The following is a 19,545-nucleotide window of genomic DNA, read 5'->3' as shown; positions in this document are numbered from 1 at the left end:
GCATAAACTAATTTATTGAAGAAAGACCCGACTTGGCCAGGTTTCTGCAACTGCCTGCATCAGAGGTCTACAAACAGTAAAAAAAAAAAATATTAACAACAAAGAAAGCGAATTTTAAAACACAATAATAATACATTTTAAAAAACATGTAAAAATTCAACAAGAGAATGGGACGAGTTCCGTATGAGGAAAGGCTAAAGCGGCTAGTGCTCTTCGGCTTGGAATAAAGACGGCTGAGGGGAGATGTGACAGAGGTCTATAAAATAATGAGTGGAATGGGTGGACGTGAATCACTTGTTTACTCTTTCCAAAAATGCTTAAGACTAGGGGCACGCAATGAAGCTACAAAGTAGTAAATTTAAAACAAATCATAAGTACATATTAGATTGTAAGCTCTTTGAGCAGGGACTGTCTTTCTTCTATGTTTGTGCAGCGCTGCATACGCTTTGTAGCGCTATATAAATGCTAAATAGTAGTAGTAGTAGTAGTAGTAATGCCATACTGGGAAAAGACCAAGGGTCCATCGAGCCCAGCATCCACGACAGCGGCCAATCCAGGCCAAGGGCACCTGGCAAGCTTCCCAAACGTACAAACATTCTATACATGTTATTCCTGGAATTGTGGATTTTTCCAAAGTCCATTTAATAGCGGTTTATGGACTTATCCTTTAAGAAACCGTCCAACCCCTTTTAAACTCTGCTAAGCTAACTGCCTTCACCACTTTCTCCGGCAACAAATTCCAGAGATTAATTATACGTTGGGTGAAGAAAAATGTTCTCCGATTTGTTTTAAATTTACTACACTGTAGTTTCATCGCATGCCCCCTAGTCCTAGTATTTTTGGAAAGCGTGAACAGACGCTTCACATCCACCTGTTCCACTCCACTCATTATTTTATATACCTCTATCATGTCTCCCCTCAGCCGTCTCTTCTCCAAGCTGAATAGCCCTAGCCTTCTTAATCTTTCTTCATAGGGAAGTCGTCCCATCCCCGCTATCATTTTAGTCGCCCTTTGCTGCACCTTTTCCAATTCTACTATATCTTTCTTGAGATGCGGCGACCAGAATTGAACAGTGAAAAAATATTTCTTCACTGAATGTGTAATTAAACTCTGGAATTTGTTGGCAGAGAATGTAGTAAAAGCAGTTAGCTTAGTGAGGTTTAATAAAGGTTTGGATAGCTTCCTAAAAAATAAAAACTCCATAAGCCATTGTTAAAATGGACTTAGGGAAAATCCACTGCTTTTGTCTAGTATAAGCAGTATAAAATGTATTATACTTTTTTTGGGATCTTGCCAGGTACTTGTGACCTGGATTGGCCACTGTTGGAAACAGGATCCTGGACTTGATGGATCTTCGATCTGTCCCAGTATGGCAATACTTACGTTCTTATAGCATATCACTAATAACAAAGATTACTACTACTTGTCATTTCTACAGCGCTACAAGGCATATGCAGCGCTGTACACCAAACACAAAAGACAGTCCCTGCTCAAAGAGCTTACAATCTAGAAAGACAGGTAAACAGACGGAACAATTAAGGGTAAGGGAATAAAGAGGTGAGGATAAAGGACAGGGCAAGTGAGTTAGGAGTCAAAAGCAGCGGTAAAGAGGTGGGTTTTGTGTCTGTACTTGAAAATGGCCAAAGAGGGGGCTAGACGTACAGGCTCGGGAAGTCTATTCCAGGCGTGAGGTGCAGCGAGATAAAAGGAACGGAGTCTAGAATTAGCAGTAGAGGCGAAAGGGACAGATAAGAGAGATTTTTCTACAGAACGGAGTATTCGAGGGGGGACGTAGGGAGAGACAAGAGTGGAGAGGTACTGGGGAGCGGCAGAGTAGATGCACTTATAGGTCAATAGGAGAAGTTTGAATTTGAATACGGAAACGGATATGGAGCCAGTGAAGTGACTTAAGGAGAGGGCTAATGTGAGCATAGCGACTTTGGCGGAAGATGAGTCGCGCAGCAGAGTTTTGGATTGATTGAAGAGGAGAGAGATGGCTAAGAGGGAGACCGGTGAAAAGTAGGTTACAATAATCAAGATGAGAGGTGATTACTATCAGATTCTTCATTAAACCATCAAAAACCACTGTGATTTTAATAGTGCTGTTGATTTTAATAGTGCAGCACATATATCTAAAAACAAAAAAATATAAACAGGGGGCCTCTTTTATGAGCTTTGCCAGTGGCTCCTGGTGCGGTAATGCTGTCAAATCCCGTTCACTGTGAATGGGCTCTGTCGGCATTGCCGCTTGGAAACCACCGGTGGGCTTGATAAGAGGCCTCAAGTTTGCAAACATATTTATTTATTTAGATATTTTTTTTTTTAATATGAATAAAACTGTGATGTTATATGGCTAGTTGCAGTGGTAATATACTATGACTTAGAGATACAGAATGGATAAGTCATGAGTAAAGATCAAGAAAGGGAAACGGGACTTGATATACCGCCTTTCTGTGGTATTTTGCAGCTATATTCAAAGCGGTTTACATATACTTGTTTTGTACCAGGGGCAATGGAGGGTTAAGTGACTTGCCCACAGTCACAAGGAGCTGCAGTGGGAATCGAACCCAGTTCCCCAGGATCAAAGTCCACTGCACTAACCACTAGGCTACTCCTCCACTCATTCCACCAATAAGAGCCAACCTCATCAGTGATGTCACAATGGCTTGATTGCCCGATACAGTTCCCCAGGATCAAAGTCCACTGCACTAACCACTAGGCTACTCCTCCACTCATTCCACCAATAAGAGCCAACCTCATCAGTGATGTCACAATGGCTTGATTGCCCGATACAGTTCCCCAGGATCAAAGTCCACTGCACTAACCACTAGGCTCTGAAATAGTAAGAACCAACAATAACATAGTAGATAACGGCAGATAAAGACCTGTATGGTCCATCCAGTCTGCCCAAGAAGATAACTGATCGCATAAAGTATGATGTGAACTACATATGTATACTTGATCATGATTTGTCCTTGTCGTTTTCAAGGCATAGACTGTCGAAGTCTGCTCATCAGTTCTTGTTCTCCGGCTACTGATTTTAAGAACCATCTGCTGGGTGTCTCTAGCTTTAGCGTGTGCTAAGTTTTAGGGTTCGCTAAAAAGTTAGCGCACCTACAGCGCAGCTTAGTAAACAGGGCCCTTAATAACAGAAAATGTCAACTTCTCAAATGTATGATTGTAGTTAGTACAGTGTAAAACCAAGGAAGCAGTAGTAATTTTTCTCTTCAGATAGCTTTTGTGTTCCAGTAGTCTAGTTCTAATTTTTCTTTTGGTTTTCCCCACATACAGTAAGGGACGGGGCAGACAACAAAGAGGTGGTCAGAGAAATCTGGCAGATGGAACGTGCTCCATAGGGAAAGTAGCCTAAAGGGGTATATGCTATGCTAAGCTAAGCTCTGCAATTCTGATAACTTAGATATGATACAGGTCTATAAAATAGAGTGGAGTTGAACGGATAGATGTGAAGCGTGTGTTCACGCTTTCCAAAAATACCAGGACTAGGGGGCATGCGATGAAGCTACAATGTAGTAAATTTAAAACGAATTGGAGAAAATTTTCTTCACTCAACGTGTAATTAAACTCTGGAATTCGTTGCCAAAACACGGTTAGCTTAGCGGAGTTTAAAAAAGGTTTGGACGGCTTCCAAAAGGAAAAGTCCATAGGCCGCTATTAAATGGACTTGGGGAAAATCCACTGTTTCTGGGATAAGCAGTATAAAATGTTTTGTACATTTTTGGGATCTTGCCGGGTATTTGTGACCCGGATTGGCCACTGTTGGAAACAGGATGCTGGGTTTAATGGACCTTTGGTCTTTCCCAGCAATACTTATGTACTTATGTAGATTGAGATTGAGCTGTTTATTTATTAGGATTAATTTACCCCCTTTTTGAAGGAATTCACTCAAGGCTGTGTACAGTCAGACTAAATCAAACATAAGCAATAGACAGTTACCTAAGAACATAAGAGTATAGCCCTACTGGGTCAGACCAATGGTCCATCTAGCCCAGTATCCTGTTTCCAAACAGTAGCCAAGCCAGGTCACAAGTACTTGGCAGAAACCCAATTAGTAGCAACATTCCGTGCTACCAATCCTGGGGCAAGCAGTTGCTTCCCCATATCTGTCTCAATAGCAAACTATAGACTTTTCCTCCAGGAACTTGTCCAAACCTTTTTTTTTTTTAACCCAGATATACTAACCACTGTTACCACATCCTCCAGCAAGAATTCCAGAGCTTAACTATTCTTTGAGTGAAAAAATATTTCCTCCTATTTGTTTTAAAATTACTTCCATGTAACTTCCTCGAGTGTCCCCGAGCCTTTGTACTTTTGGAACGAGTAAAAAATCGATTTACTTCCACTCGTTCTACACCACTCAGGATTCTGTAGACCTCAATCATATCTCCCCTCATCCATTTCTTTTCCAAGCTGAAGAGCCCCAACCTCTTTAGCCTTCCCTCATCCAAGAGGAGTTCCGTCCCCTTTATCATTTTGGTTGCTCTTCTTTGAACCTTTACTAATTCCACTATATCTTTTTGAGATAATGTGACCAGAACTGAACGCAATACTCAAGGTGCAGACACACCATGGAGCAATACAAAGACATTATAGTGTTTTCGGTCTTATTCACCATCCCTTTCCTAATAATTCCTAGCATCCTATTTGCTTTTTTGGCCACACTGCATACTGAACAGAAGACTTCCACGTGTTATCTACAACGACACCCAGATCGTTTTCTTGAGCGCTGACCCCGAAGGTAGCCCCAAGCATCACATAACTATGATTCGGATTCTTTCCCATGTGCATCACCTTGCATTTGTCCACATTAAATTTCACCTGCCATTTGGATTCCGAGTCTTCCAATTTCCTAAGGTCTTTCTGCAATATTTCACAGTCCACACGTGTTTTAACAACCTTTGAATAGTTTTGTATAATCTGCAAATTTGATCACCTCACTCGTTCTGATTTCCATGTCATTGATAAATATGTTAAATAGTACCGGTCCCAGTACAGATCCCTGTGGCACTCCACTGTTCGCCCTCCTCCATTGAGAGAAATGACCATTTAACCCTACCCTCTGTTTTCTGTCCAGTAACCAGTTCCTAGTCCACAACAGAACTTTGCCTCCTATCCCATGAATCTTTAATTTTCTCAGGAGTCTCTCATGAGGAACTTTATCAAAAGCTTTCTGAAAATCTAGATAATCTACCGCAAATGGCTCACTTTTAGTCACATGTTTATTCACATCTTCAAAGAAATGAAGCGAATTGGTGAGGCAAGACTTCCCTTGCTGACTCTGTCCCATTAGACCATGTTTGTCGATGTGTTCTGTAATTTTATTCTTTAATAGTTTCCACTATTTTGCCTGGCACTGATGTCAGGCTTACTGCTCTGTAATTTCATGGATCACCCCTAAAACAGCAGTAAAAATATTCAGATAACAATACAAAGTATGACATAGAGGTACTATGGAAGCCACATTGAGCCTGCAAATAGGTGGGAAAATGTGGGATACAAATGCAACAAATAAATAAGTAATATACTACTTACAACATCAGCGCAATACGTAATAAAACGTTTTAGTAGACAGTGTAGGGTGTAAGCAAAGATGGAATGTATAGATAAATAAGAGAGTAAGGGGAGTTAGAAAATAAGGGTGCTAATTTAAAGAAGGTGGGATAAGCATAAAGGAATCCTGTGCCGAAGGAATGGATCCTCAGGAGCTTAGTCAAGATCGGGAGGTGGGGCTGGTGGTTGGGAGGCGGGGATAGTGCTGGGCAGACTTGTACGGTCTGTGCCAGAGCCGGTGGTTGGGAGGTGGGGCTGGTGGTTGGGAGGCGGGGATAGTGCTGGGCAGACTTATACGGTCTGTGCCAGAGCCGGTGGTTGGGAGGCGGGGATAATGCTGGGCAGACTTATACGGTCTGTGCCAGAGCCGGTGGTGGGAAGCAGGACTGGTGGTTCGGAGGCGGGGATAGTGCTGGACAGACTTATACGGTCTGTGCCAGAGCCGGTGGTTGGGAGGTGGGGCTGGTGGTTGGGAGGCGGGGATAGTGCTGGGCAGACTTGTATGGTCTGTGCCAGAGCCAGTGGTTGGGAGGCGGGGATAGTGCTGGGCAGACTTATACGGTCTGTGCCAGAGCCGGTGGTTGGGAGGCGGGGATAGTGCTGGGCAGACTTATACGGTCTGTGCCCTGAAGAGCACAGGTAAAAATCAAAGTAGGGTATACACAAAAAGTAGCAAATATGAGTTATCTTGTTGGGCAGACTGGATGGACCGTGCATGTCGTTTTCTGCCGTCATCTACTATGTTACTATGTAATTTAAAGAAGGTTGCACATGAGGTCAGAGGGGATCTCTGCTAGGATAGGAGTGAATAAAAATGTCCTGCAGAGGGGGGGAGGGGGGGGTGAGGGAGTTATGAATCGTTGAGCAATGGTTGTACTTGGTTGATGTATAATTCTTACTGTAATGTTGTATCATACAGTTTATAATCCCGGGGGGGGGGGGGGGATTTTGTACAAGTATGCATGGTGTCTGTTGGATGTTATAGAAAATTAATAAAAATGTTGAAAAAAATGTCCTGCAGTATGTGCAGCCCATGTCGCTCCTTGAATGTGTGTGTGAGACTAACAGGTTAGTTACTTCTATTACTACTACTACTACTTAACATTTCTAGAGCGCTGCTAGGGTTACGCAGCACTGTACAGTCTAACAAAGAAGGACAGTCCCTGCTCGAAGGAGCTTACAATCTAAAGGACGAAATGTCAAGTTGGGGCAGTCAAGATTTCCTGAATAGAGGTGTAGTGGTTAGGTGCCGAAGGCGACATTGAAGAGGTGGGCTTTGAGCAAGGATTTGAAGATGGGCAGGGAGGGGGCCTGGCGTATGGGCTCAGGGAGTTTATTCCAAGCATGGGGTGAGGCGAGGCAGAAAGGGCGGAGCCTGGAGTTGGCGGTGGTGGAGAAGGGTACTGAAAGGAGGGATTTGTCTTGAGAGCGGAGGTTACGGGTAGGAACATAAGGGGAGATGAGGGTAGAGAGGTAAGGAGGGGCTGCAGATCGAGTGCATTTGTAGGTTAGTAGGAGAAGCTTGAACTGTATGCGGTACCTGATACAGGTACAGGCCTGGTCGAAGAGCCTGATACGACCAAAGGTACTTCCTTTCCCTGGCATATGCAACAGTGACCTCACTCTCTGAAGCAGTCGTAATTCTCTAATATATTCCAATTTTTCCTCATAATTTTTTTGTATACTATGGGCCAAATTAGAAAAGCGTAACATGCAAACTATTCCTGGATCTCTTCTGTGGGGTACAGTGAAACAGTTTCTTTCTGCTCACGTTTAGCTTTAATTTATCCCTCATTTATGCTTTTACTCCTGTAACCTCTTTTTTTTTTGTAAGTTTTTCCACTTTGCCCTCTAATTCTTGAGAATCTGAGCATAATCTGTGTAGGTGTAAAAACTAGCAATATGGCAAATTATACTTGAGACTCGTTATGAAAACTACTGAACTCAAGGTATTAAAAGTGTTCTTTTGATTAAGAATGTCTAAATACTAGGGAATCTGATGGTAATCCTACTGCATTTTAAACTTAACATAGTAACATAACATAGTAGATGACGGCAGAAAAAGACCTGCACGGTCCTTCCAGTCTGCCCAACAAGATAAACTCATATGTGCTACTTTTTGTGTATACCCTACTTTGATTTGTACCTGTCCTCTTCAGGGCACAGACCGTATAAGTCTTAAGATTTACGTCTCTTGGGTTTAACCATTGTAAGAATGCCAATAATAATTCCTCACCACCTTGCCAGAACAAAAGCACATCATCTATGCACCAACATTTAGCAGGTGAGATAGCCCTAGTTAGTGCAGGGCTGGTCAACTTGGATTTAAAGTTTTGCAGCATTAAAAATCAGTCAGGTCATCAGACAATAATTAGGTTTTCTTCCTGTCCCAAGTTGTTGTTTTAAAAAGTAGAGGAGTGTGGTAGCCGTGTTAGTCCACTCTTAAGGTTATCAATAGAAATCAAACCAAATAAAACATGGAAAAGAAAATAAGATGATACCTTTTTTATTGGACATAACTTAATACATTTCTTGATTAGCTTTCGAAGGTTGCCCTTCTTCGTCAGATCGGAAATAAGCAAATGTGCTAGCTGACAGTGTATATAAGTGAAAACATTCAAGCATTACTATGACAATAAAATAGATACCATTGGAGATTCTACATGGAATGTTGCTACTATTGGAGATTCTACATGGAATGTTGCTACTGTTGGAGATTCTACATGGAATGTTGCTATTCCACTAGCAACATTCCATGTAGAAGGCTGCGCAGGCTTCTGTTTCTGTGAGTCTGACGTCCTGCACGTACGTGCAGGACGTCAGACTCACAGAAGCAGAAGCCTGCGCGGCCACATTGGTGATCTACAAGGGCCGACTTCTACATGGATTGTTGCTAGTGGAATAGCAACATTCCATGTAGAATCTATAGAAATCAAACAAAATAAAACATGGAAAAGAAAATAAGATGATACCTTTTTTATTGGGCATAACTTAATACATTTCTTGATTAGCTTTCGAAGGTTGCCCTTCTTCGTCAGATCGGAAATAAGCAAATGTGCTAGCTGACAGTGTATATAAGTGAAAACATTCAAGCATTACTGTGACAGTCTGACAGGGTGGGAGGATGGGGGTGGGTCGGAGGTATGCATGGGGACATCAAAGCATATCATTGATATTCTAACAGGATGGGTGTGGATAGGTGAGGGGTGGGGTGATCAACAGAGACATACAGCTTTATGGTTTATAATGGGCTAGGAACCCCAGATCCTTGTTAAGTCCTTTCTGTTGGGTGTTAAAATATTCAATCATTCTGACTTCAAAGGTCTTACGTTCTTGTATGGTTTTAAAGTTACCTTTCAGTATTCTCACTGTGAAATCACTGATACAGTGTCCTGGTTCTGTGAAGTGCTGTCCCACCGGGGTGGGGGCCCTACTGGCTGTATTGTTCATGTGATGTCTATGTAAATTGAATCTTGTCTTAAGCATCTGGCCTATTTCTCCAATATAGCATCCTTCGTTACATTTTTTACACTGAATGATATATACCACATTGGAAGATGAGCGTTATAAACCATAAAACTGTATGTTTCTGTTGATCACCCCACCCCTCACCTACCCACACCCATCCTGTTAGAATATCAATGATATGCTTTGATGTCCCCATGCATACCTCCGACCCACCCCCATCCTCCCACCCTGTCAGACTATCATAATAATGCTTGAATGTTTTCACTTATATACACTGTCAGCTAGCACATTTGCTTATTTCCGATCTGACGAAGAAGGGCAACCTTCGAAAGCTAATCAAGAAATGTATTAAGTTATGTCCAATAAAAAAGGTATCATCTTATTTTCTTTTCCATGTTTTATTTTGTTTGATTTCGATTGTTTAAAAAAAAAAAAAAAAGAGCATTTCAACTCCAAAAGCCAGATTCCTGCCCCTGCCTCTTCCTCCCCTCCTGATCCCTGCCCTGTAGTTTTCACTGTCGCTGCTGCTGTGTCCCTGCTATTTATGTGGCTCTGACAGTAGGCCATTGACCGGAGGTGTTTTCCTTGGCTGAAGAATAAAGGCTGTTTTGTCCGGGTTCTTGTTTTCCTTTTGGAACTCTGGTCTCATCACCCTTTCTGTCCAGCCTCCCCGGTCTGTAAGGAAGCTTTGCAAAGACCGGGGAGCCTGTTTTTCTAGTGTGTACAAACACATTATTATTATTATTTTTGGTCATGTGTGTGCCACGTGCTTTAGAAAGCGAGCAAATAATCTGCAGTTTGTGTGGCAGAAGAAATGCATCCATGCATTGCCATGGAGGAGAGAACACACACACGGGGATGGACATGCATGCGTAGAGGAGAGCTCACACGAACACATGCGTGCATTGGAGGAGCGTGCACACACACACATCTACACACTGTGTGTAGGTGTGGCTTTGAGTTGTGTGGGAATCGGAGCTCGGGAAGGCTGTAAACAGCCCAGTGAGTCACTGCATTGCTATGTGACAAGGGGATGCGCTCAGGGCTTTGCACTCTGCGGGGGTGGGGGAGTGAGTAAATTGTGCTTTGGGAGGGGAAGTTTTCTTTCCAGTTGTTTTCGGGGGATTCTTTAGCACTCTCCAGTCTGGTTTTTTTTTCCTACCTGTACGATGTGGTGGCGGGAAGACGGAGAAAAGGAAAACAGCAATTGTCAGCGAGGGAAGAATGAGGCGGACCAGGAAAAGCGGAGATCGGTAAAGCCAGGAATGGTGATTGACACTTTTTTTGTGTGTGCTTTCTGGATATGGTTCGCAATCTGTCCCCTCCCCCCTCCCCCCCAAGTGGGTTTCGAGGTGACAGTGTTTTTGGTCGGGGGGGGGGGGGCACTTGGTGTTGCCCCTCCCCCTCTGGATCTGGGGTCGAAAAAAAATGCTGCTTCTGGATTCTTTGCAGCTCTCTCGGTCGCTGCTGGGTTTCCCCGCGTGACCTAAAGACCGATCAACATGTTGTCTGAGCTTTGCAGACCACAAGGGCCCCCTTTTGCCTCCAGACGTGAACGCTGTGGCCTGAGAGGCAGTGTTTTGTTGCTTTCTGAAAATGAGTTGGGCTTTAGCATGCTGAAAGGGCCATTTTCTTACTCTGCTCTGATGTCATCCCAGATTTCGTTTATTTCATGACTAATTTTTAAAGGGTTTTTGCTTCTGTCTACCGCAGACTGTCTCTTCCTGTAGTGGGTAGGATCGTACCGTGCAATGGACATGCAAGTGGGTGGTGTGATCTGAAGACAGGGAGGTATAGAAAGAGGCAAAGTCACTTAACGTTCTCCTTACAATATTTTTCCATGTTGCATACGTAGAGTTTTTACTAGTCTGGCACAGAAGATGTAATAATTGCAGTAGCTCTTGGCTCTCTTATGCTCATTCACTTAACAGATCATAATATTTTTATTTATTTATTGCATTTGTATCCCACATTTTCCCACCTGTTTGCAGGCTCAATGTGGCTCACAGAGAGTCCTGTTATGTTATTGGACTCTCTCCGGCCATAACAAGGCTACCGATCCTCTTGTGTTGTCCCTGCACTCCATAGCCCCCCTCACTCCCTTTGATCCACTGAGTGTGTGAATGAATGAGTTTTTTTAGGAGGGGGGGGGAGAGGTTAGGTTCTTGCTTTGCACTTGGCCCCAAGTCATTGCTGGGTTTTTGGGCTTCACTTTGTTTCCATGGGGACCGTCTCTAGGTTGGCTAGTTTCAGCAGGTTACCGTGGCAACCGGCACCGATCTCATTCTTGAGATGCCTGGGCTGGATTTTTTTTTTTTTTTTCATGAATGATTGAGATGTCATATGTGAGAGCTCATGTGACACACAGTGTGAAAGGGACAATCGGCGCGTCGGAAGTTCGTGTAGCTTTATTCCCTCCGCCCGAGGTCTCCCCCCCCCCCCCCGCTGCCCCTTCGTACCCCCATGGAACCACGGCAGTCGCCTCGTCAACCGCTCAGCATCTGTACTGCACACCAGAGCCAGGCAGTGGCAGCGACTGGCTTCCTGGCATCCGTGTGGCTGCTAAATCGCCGCGAGCCTTAGGTTGGGAATGAGACAGAAGTGCTGCTGTATACACACCAGACTTAACAAGGTGATGTAACCCTTTTGTTGGGAAGGGTGTACCCGTTAGGGGTGTGCGTTAGCAAGGGTCAGGGTGCTTGCTGTACACTGGTGACCGCATGTGAATTTATTGACGTGCGGGTTGCCCATGAAGGGTGAAGGATGTGTTGGATGTCAGCATACATCAGGGCTCTTCATTGTTCCTTGTGCGAGCCTGGCCTGCTGCATAGAGTGGAAAGTGTTGACAGGAAGCAGCAAGTGGCTTGCTTTTGGAGTAGATTGTGGTAGCCAGGCAGTTTTATGTGCGGTGTTGGTTGGTCAGCTCGGATGGCTGCTGGGAAACCATACTCGATTTCCTCATTTTTAGCTGATGTCAGCACATAAAACTAGACTGTGAGATTCAGTGTTTGGGAGCCAGTCGCTTCTTTGATGCCCATTAGATGAAGGGTGTGGCATTGCTGATAGAAGATGTATGATGCATTTGGGTGCTATGCATATTAGACAGTGTCAGATAACTAATCCAATTAATAAAGGTAAGCAAAGTGAAATGGAGATTTTTTTTTTTTAATTATTGGATTAACCTTCTCTATTGACTAGCTTTGTAGAAGTGCCTTACTTTATCAGGTCACTGGAAGTAGGAAAACCCATCACATACAGGAATGTCACAGGTTGGTAGTAGCATGGTAAAAGTAGTTTGTTTGGGGGGGGGGGGGGGGTTCCTAACTGCTTAGGAAAACAAAGCTCCTGACTTAATTTTGGCTATCGACTGTTTGTTTGTTTGTTTTTTTCAAAAGCTTCTTTTTATTATGTAGTTAAACCAATGTGAATTCAGCGTCACACAAGGAAAGCTACAAGCTTTTAACCTAGCGATAATGCAGTATTTTCAGCAAAGGTTCTGTGCTCTGATTTTAACTAAGGTTTGTTTTTGTTTTTTTCTTTTCTAGTTTGCATTTTCTGAGCAGTTCTGCCCTGGTGATTGTTTACAGGTTATGACGACTAATCCCAAACCAAACAAAACATTAAAGGTGAGCAAAGATCCTTTTACTTTGGCATGAGAGTTCATTGTGAAAGTGTGATCTAGGTCTTATTTTCGGGGGGATGTCTTATTTTCTGGGAAACATCGGTCGCCCCCCCCCCCACCCGAGGTCGCCGGGCCCCCCCTCCGTCGCTCCCGGAACTAACCTGAAGCTCCTTTCACCTTTGCAAGTTCGGATTCGAAGCAGCAGCGCAGCAGGGCAGACCTCTCCTTCCTTCCATGTCCCGCCCTCGCCTGACGTAACGGGAGCGACGGAGGGGGGCCCGGCGACCTCGGGTGGCTCTTGGCGGCCCTGAATGCCTTCCCAGGTTTTGAAGCCTGCAGGATTATGTGTAGTGTGCTCCTCTTCCCGTCCACAGAGATTTCTAGCTTTGTTGGACGACTTGGCTAAGTGTGATACGTTTTGGTGGCGCTATTGTCTTTAGCACACGCTAAACACTAGAGACACCCATAGGAATATATGGGAGTCTCTAGCGTTTAGCGCAAGCTTATATTTAGCGTGTGCTAAAACCGCTAGGGCGTCTTTGTAAAAGAACTCCTATATTATTGCACAAAGGAAGCTGTCGTGCAAACTGTCATGTGTCCAAACAACCTTGAAAACTAACACAATGCGACAGTCGTACTATATATTTTAATTTTATTTATTTTAAATTAAGCAAATTAAATTGAGGCTGTTCCTACTAGGAGTGGATTTGCTTGCCCTTTCAAAACCAATGTGACCCGCTGAGTGAAAAGGTACCAGAAGTGGGGTTATAAAAAAAAACGGACGTAAAAGCTATAAAAGTCGGCCAAAATTGCATGCGCAAATTTAGGTGCGCACCCAATTTGCACATGCAGTTTAATTAAATAAGCTAATTAGCACCAGTAATTGGCTTAAGCAATTAGTGTCAGTAATTAGATTTAATTGAAATTTTATGCGCGAGTTTAAAAAAGGGGAATGCAGAAATGGGAGGGTCTTGGGCGGAACAGGGGCGTTACTAGCATTTACGCGCATTGTTATAGAACAAGGGGGGGTATATGCCTAATTCAGGCACGTACATTTGTACCACATTTCAGTTGGTGCAAATGGCCACGCCTAAAGTTAGGCACGATTCTTGGGCGTAAGCGCTATTCTATAAACCGCTTTTAAGCACGGCTTACAGAATAGTGCGGGGGGAGGGGTTTCAGTGCCATATATAGAATTTACCCCGTTGTGTGCTATAGGGTCAGTAGATGGGACTATGTACATTTTTTTCACAGCATTGATGATTTTTATGTTCTGCAGCCTAAAAACTGCAGGATACAAATAAGAGAGAAATGCTGTAAATGTTTGGAGGGATAAATTTGGGCAACTTTCATTTTTGAACTTTTTGGGACTTTGCAATTTTTTTTACACAGCTTTGATGTTTTTTTATGTTCTACAGCCTAAAAAGTATAGGTGCCTAAAATGTAGTTACTTTTTTTTATTGATAAACATTTCTCATGTTTTAAAAGTCATCATTAGTCCATACCCCAGGCTGAAATTTAGCAGGATTATGCTGTTGACATCCCTGAGCGAAAAGGTACCAACCAGGGGCGTAGCCAGCCTTTCGTGGGAGAGGGGTCCAGAGCCCGGGGGGAGGGGGCACATTTTAGCCCTCCCCCCGGCGCCGCCCCCCCTCCCGCCACGAACCCGCCGCCGCTGCAGCCTACCTTTACTTTTGCTGGCGGGGGATCCCACTCCCCGCCAGCCGACGTCTTTTTCTTAATCGCTTCCTGCTCTTCAATTTGTTTGCTGACGTCCTGCACGTTGTACGTGCAGGACGTCAGACTCAGAGAACAGAACTGTTCTCTGAGTCTGACGTCCTGCACGTACAATTACGTGCAGGACGTCAGCAAACAAATTGAAGAGCAGGAAGGACTGAGAAGACGTCGGCTGGCGGGGAGTGGGATCCCCCGCCAGCAAAAGTAAAGGTAGGCGGCGGCGGGGGCGGGTTCGCCGGGAGGGGAGGTCCTGGGGTGAATCTGCGGGGGCCCCGGCCCCCTCAGGCCCCACATAGCTACGCCACTGGTACCAACAGTGGGGTGTATGTGACCTATTTATACCACAAGATAGAGGGATATCTCTTGTGGTATAAATAGGTCACATACCCCACTGTTGGTACCTTTTCGCTCAGCAGGCTACAAATTCTAAAGAGACATGAGGTTTCCAGAATTATGAAGCTGTTATTCTGTAAGGTACAAGTGAAACATCCTATCACAATAATGAGAAGCATCTTGTGTAATTATCACCTGCATAGCTCATATGGCTAGTATGACGTTTTTGTGAAATAATGCAACCATCCAGTAGTTCATTGTATTCACTGTCTTAACATCGGTGTTCTCAGGTTAAGAAGGAGTCAGGAGAGAACGCCCCTGTTCTGAGCGATGACGAACTTGTCTCGATGTCTGTGCGGGAGCTGAACCAGCATCTGAGGGGCCTCTCCAAGGAGGAAGTCATCCGCCTGAAGCAGCGCAGGCGGACACTGAAGAATCGGGGCTATGCCGCCAGCTGCCGGATAAAGCGGGTCACGCAGAAGGAGGAGCTTGAGAAGCAGCGCATCGAGCTGCAGCAGGAGGTGGACAAGCTCGCCCGCGAGAACTCCAGCATGAAACTGGAGCTGGACGCCCTCCGCTCCAAGTACGAGGCTTTGCAGACCTTTGCCCGCACTGTCACCCGGGGACCGATCACCCCAACTAAAGTTGCCACCACCAGTGTGATCACGATTGTGAAATCAGCTGACATTTCTTCAGCATCCATGCCATTCTCTGCACCATCCTAGTGCCTGTAGAGGAAAGAGAACGAACATCATGTTCCAAAAGGGACTTCATGGAGTAAACTTGCATTTTGTTTTTCTGAGTTCCTTTTCTGCCATTTGAGAATGACAAGAATGATCTTTTCTACCCATCAGTTTCACGCTGAAAAATAAACTGCAAAAGCGAATATGATTGGCCTTTCTAATGTCACCTTTTCTGCACCAGAAAACTCAACTCTGCCCTCAAGAGGAGGTTAGAGAACCTTCATGTGCCAGAGTCTTCCTGTTGTAAGGAGCTTTTGCGCTCGTATCTGGTGTCTGCTTTGAGAAACTTGGAACCTTCAGAAACCAACTTGTTGCACCCAGAAAGTGGAAGCGTCTCTGAAGATTTCTGAATTGAACCGATGCTTCCACTATTTCTAAAATTTAACAATTTAATTTAAAGGGTGTCATAGCGGTTTTTATTTTTTTTCAGTTACCATTTTCCTGCTTCCTACCACCTTGTGCTACCAGACAAATGAGGATAGGAGGCCGAATCCGCAAAATCTTCAGAGCATGTGTAATCTAGTATCAGGGGTGCTAGGTGCCCTCTACATAAGTACACAAATATTGCCACACTGGGACAGACCAAAGGTCCATCGAGCCCAGCATCCTGTTTCCAACAGTGGCCAATCCAGGTCACAAATACCTGGCAAGATCCCCAAAAAAGTACAAAACATTTTATACTGCTTATCCCAGAAATAGTGGATTTTTCCCAAGTCCATTTAATAATGGTCTATGGACTTTTCCTTTAGGAAGCTGTCCAAACCTTTTTTAAACACCGCTAAGCAAATAAACAAGCACACACATTCCAGGGAGGGGCTGAACTCTGTGAGTCTCAGTGTGTATTTTGGCTAGTAGAAGTAGGAATCTACCAACAAGAGGATGTGCTAAGTAAGAACGTAAGAATGGCCATACTAGGTTAAATCAATGGTCCATCTAGCCCAGTATCCTGTTTTCAACAGTGGCCAATTCAGGTCACAAGTATCTGGCAGAAACCCAAATAGTAGCAACATTCCATGCTACCAATCCCAGGCAAGCAGTGGCTTCCCCATATCTGTCTGAGTAGCAGACTATGGACTTTTCCTCCGGGAACTTGTCCAAAACCCAGATAGCCAACCACCGTTTCTACATCCTCTGGAAAAGAGTTCCAGAGCTTAACTATTTGTTGCGTGAAAAAATATATTCGTTGAGTGCCATTAAATTGAGTAATCAAAGTGGAACTTTATTGACGGTGGCAGACAGCAGTAGATTGAAGCCCAGTACAGATGTAACAAAGGAAGTGCAGAGTGAGAGAAATTACCTTGGCTTTGTGGTCCGTCCATTAACTTAAACATTTAGAAATAGAGCATGGCAATTCTGGTCTCCTTTTAGGAGAGTTGTTGATGTACTGGGAGGAGTTTGACGAAAACCTGCTTTGTGCAGATGACTAGAAATAAAATTTTCTGGAATATTATGTGAGGGAGAATACCACTGAAGTGGACAGAGTCATCGGGCAGGAAACCCACTGATGCCATCTTTCAGTGCATGCAAACCTTCGAGATGTGTTTCTTGAACATAGGAGAGACATTCATGGTCTGTAGATTTGAAGCCAGAGATTGTAAACAGTGTGCAGTTTGGGCAAGTATTATTGGAGCACTCTGAAGTCTACCGAGAAGGCCTGTCTAGTGGCTCAGTGAAATGTGCTGCATACTACTATATGGAGGCCTGTGTTCAGTTTGGGGGCCAGGACTCTTCACTTTGAGCTGTTTGGGGGAAAGGATGCTGTGCAGGGAGTGTTCGCAGTCCGTTAGGGTAGGGAGTGTCTGCCATTACTCAACAGGAACACTTAGTGGCCATACTTAGGGTTTATATTAGCCATGTTTTGGAAGGACCCAGCCACAGTTTGTGGCCCCTGGGTTGCCTGAGTTGGGTGTAGAATATAAAAACATGAGAAATGTCCTAGGTAGCTGAGACTGGTTCTGCCTGATCCAGAAACCCAAAAGAGAGTAGAAGGAAGGAATCTTATGGGCCAAAATTCAGTTAAACGCCGATTGTGTGCTTTGCATTTTAATTTGAGTAGGCACAGGAATATGAGTTCTGTGCCGGGTCAGTTAAATAGCTTTGCCACACTATTGCTTTACTTTTTCCTGAAATATATGATGAAAATGCTGCTTTGTTGCCAAAAGTCTAAAGTGAAACAAACAGCGAAGTGGACTAAAATAATAGACGCTCCAGGTAAAAATGAAAATTTGAAAATTAAAAATTAATTGATTGAATGGTGAGCACGACTCGACACAGCTGTGTTTCAGCCCAAAGGGTCTGCATCAGGAGTCTTGTGTGATCAAAGGTTCCCTCGTTGTCTTAGTTGTGCAGTAGATGGTGTTGAATTGGAGCTGTTGCGTCTTATGCCTCAATTCAAATCCCGTTTTTTTTCCCCTCGAAATTAGAAATACTTCTAAAAGCATTACTCCGTATTGAGGCATTTTTTAATTTTCAAATTTTCATTTTTACCTGGAGCATCGATTATTTTAGTCCACTTCACTGTTTTGTTCCACTTTCTATATCCCTGCGAAGATTTTGTTTCTTCTGTTTTTGTATCGCCAAAAGTCGAAAGCCATGGCTCCTAGAAAATTTGCCCCGATGCCTGAGATTTTCCTGCTTCAAATGTCCTTTATACTCCAAACAGTTTTCGTCTGTGGTGTGCCTTCCAACGAGTTTGAGCCGTGCAGTGCCTGAACTCCCGCCGAGCTTAGTCTTGGGAGACCAGTTTGGGTGTTGAGGCACCATACTGCTCAAACTCACTTGAGCCATGATGACTGATAACCCCCCCCCCCCCCCCCCCCCCCCCCCCCCCCCCCCCCCCCCCCGCTTTTTGGCATCGGTGGCAGTGGCTATGGTGGCTGAGGAGTGCTGGCACTGATCAGCTGGGGGGTGGGGTTGATGGTTTTGTGGGAGATGGATGGTAGGCAGGATGGGAAACGTTGAGAGAGGAGGTGAGTGGTGGTGGAGGCAGGGAAGACAGAGGCAGACTGGAGAGAGGGTGGAAGGACCATGATGATAAGTGAAGCAATTGTGCATTACATTTTCACCATAAATACAGAATGGAAAATAGCCTTAGTGATTTAGAACATAATAATAGCCATGGTCAGACCAATGGTCCATCTAACCCAGTATCCTGTTTCCAACAGTGGCCAATCCAGGTCACAAGTTCCTGGCAGAAACCCAAATAGTAGCAACATTCTATGCTACCAGTCCCGTCGGCTGTCTCTCTGCCAAGCTAAAGATCCCTTTCCTAATAATTCCTCTCATTCTGTTTGCTTTTTTGGCTGCTGCTGTTGCTGCACACTGGGCAGACGATTTCAGCATATTGCATGATACCTAGATCTTTTTCTTTGGGTGCCGACTCCAAAGGTGGACCCTAGTATCAGGTAACCATAATTCGGATTGTTCTTCCCAATGTGCATCACTTTGCATTTGTCCACATTAAATTTCATCTGCCATTTGGATGCCCAGTCTTCCAGTTTCCTAAGGTCTTCCTGCAATTTTTTGCAGTCTGTATTTGTTTTAACAACGTTGAATAGTTTTTATTACAGACTTTGGTGGGGAGGTGGACCTCGGTGAGAGAAGGAAAGTGCTACAGGCTACTAAACTCTTTTTGGAGGAGAGGGGGGGCATTGATGGCTCGTATATTCAAAGGAAGTTTGCCAAGGCCCACAGTAGGTGACCAAAAACTGAAAAGAAATCCCTGATGCAGAGAATAAAAAAACTAGAAAACAAATTTTTAAAAAGACATAAAGGGAGAAGATTGTAGTGTTCTTGGTTGAATAATATGTTTGACCTGCTTTAAAGCAAATGAAAAATATTGGGTATTTTGAGATGGTGAGTTTTCTAAGCCAAAAGCATAGATGGTAACAGAAATTGTGTGGTACACGTTGGAAAGAAGACTCAAATTACTAGATCTTCTTTTCTGGATTGAAGCGATTGGTGATGTGGTGGAGGAACGGAGCAAAATGGTGGATGTGCTATAAAGTGATAGAATATGATTTGAAGAAGATAATCTTGTGTACAATAGCAGAAAGTAGGGAGGGTACAGTAAG

At 44.1% G+C, this 19,545-nt stretch overlaps 1 protein-coding gene across 4 annotated transcripts in view; it reads left to right on the top strand.

Annotated features, from left to right (window-relative positions):
* Nucleotides 1–16,088, top strand: part of MAFK (MAF bZIP transcription factor K) — a 28,423-nt gene extending 12,335 nt beyond the window's left edge. For 3 of the 4 annotated variants that reach the window (XM_030212535.1, XM_030212534.1, XM_030212536.1), the window contains exons 2-3: nt 12,583–12,663; nt 15,020–16,088. In XM_030212535.1, the coding sequence (XP_030068395.1) occupies nt 12,628–12,663; nt 15,020–15,454 (471 nt within the window). In that variant the 5' untranslated portion in view covers nt 12,583–12,627 and the 3' untranslated portion in view covers nt 15,455–16,088. Of the gene's footprint in view, nt 1–10,078; nt 10,306–12,582; nt 12,664–15,019 lie in introns of those variants that run through there. The other variant, XM_030212533.1, reaches the window with a different exon arrangement.
* Nucleotides 16,089–19,545: the final 3,457 nt, after the last annotated feature.

The sequence above is a fragment of the Microcaecilia unicolor genome, chromosome 8 (genome assembly GCF_901765095.1).
Source record: "Microcaecilia unicolor chromosome 8, aMicUni1.1, whole genome shotgun sequence".
NCBI classification, from domain to species: domain Eukaryota; kingdom Metazoa; phylum Chordata; class Amphibia; order Gymnophiona; family Siphonopidae; genus Microcaecilia; species Microcaecilia unicolor.
This window is presented reverse-complemented; position numbering and strand designations above follow the sequence as displayed.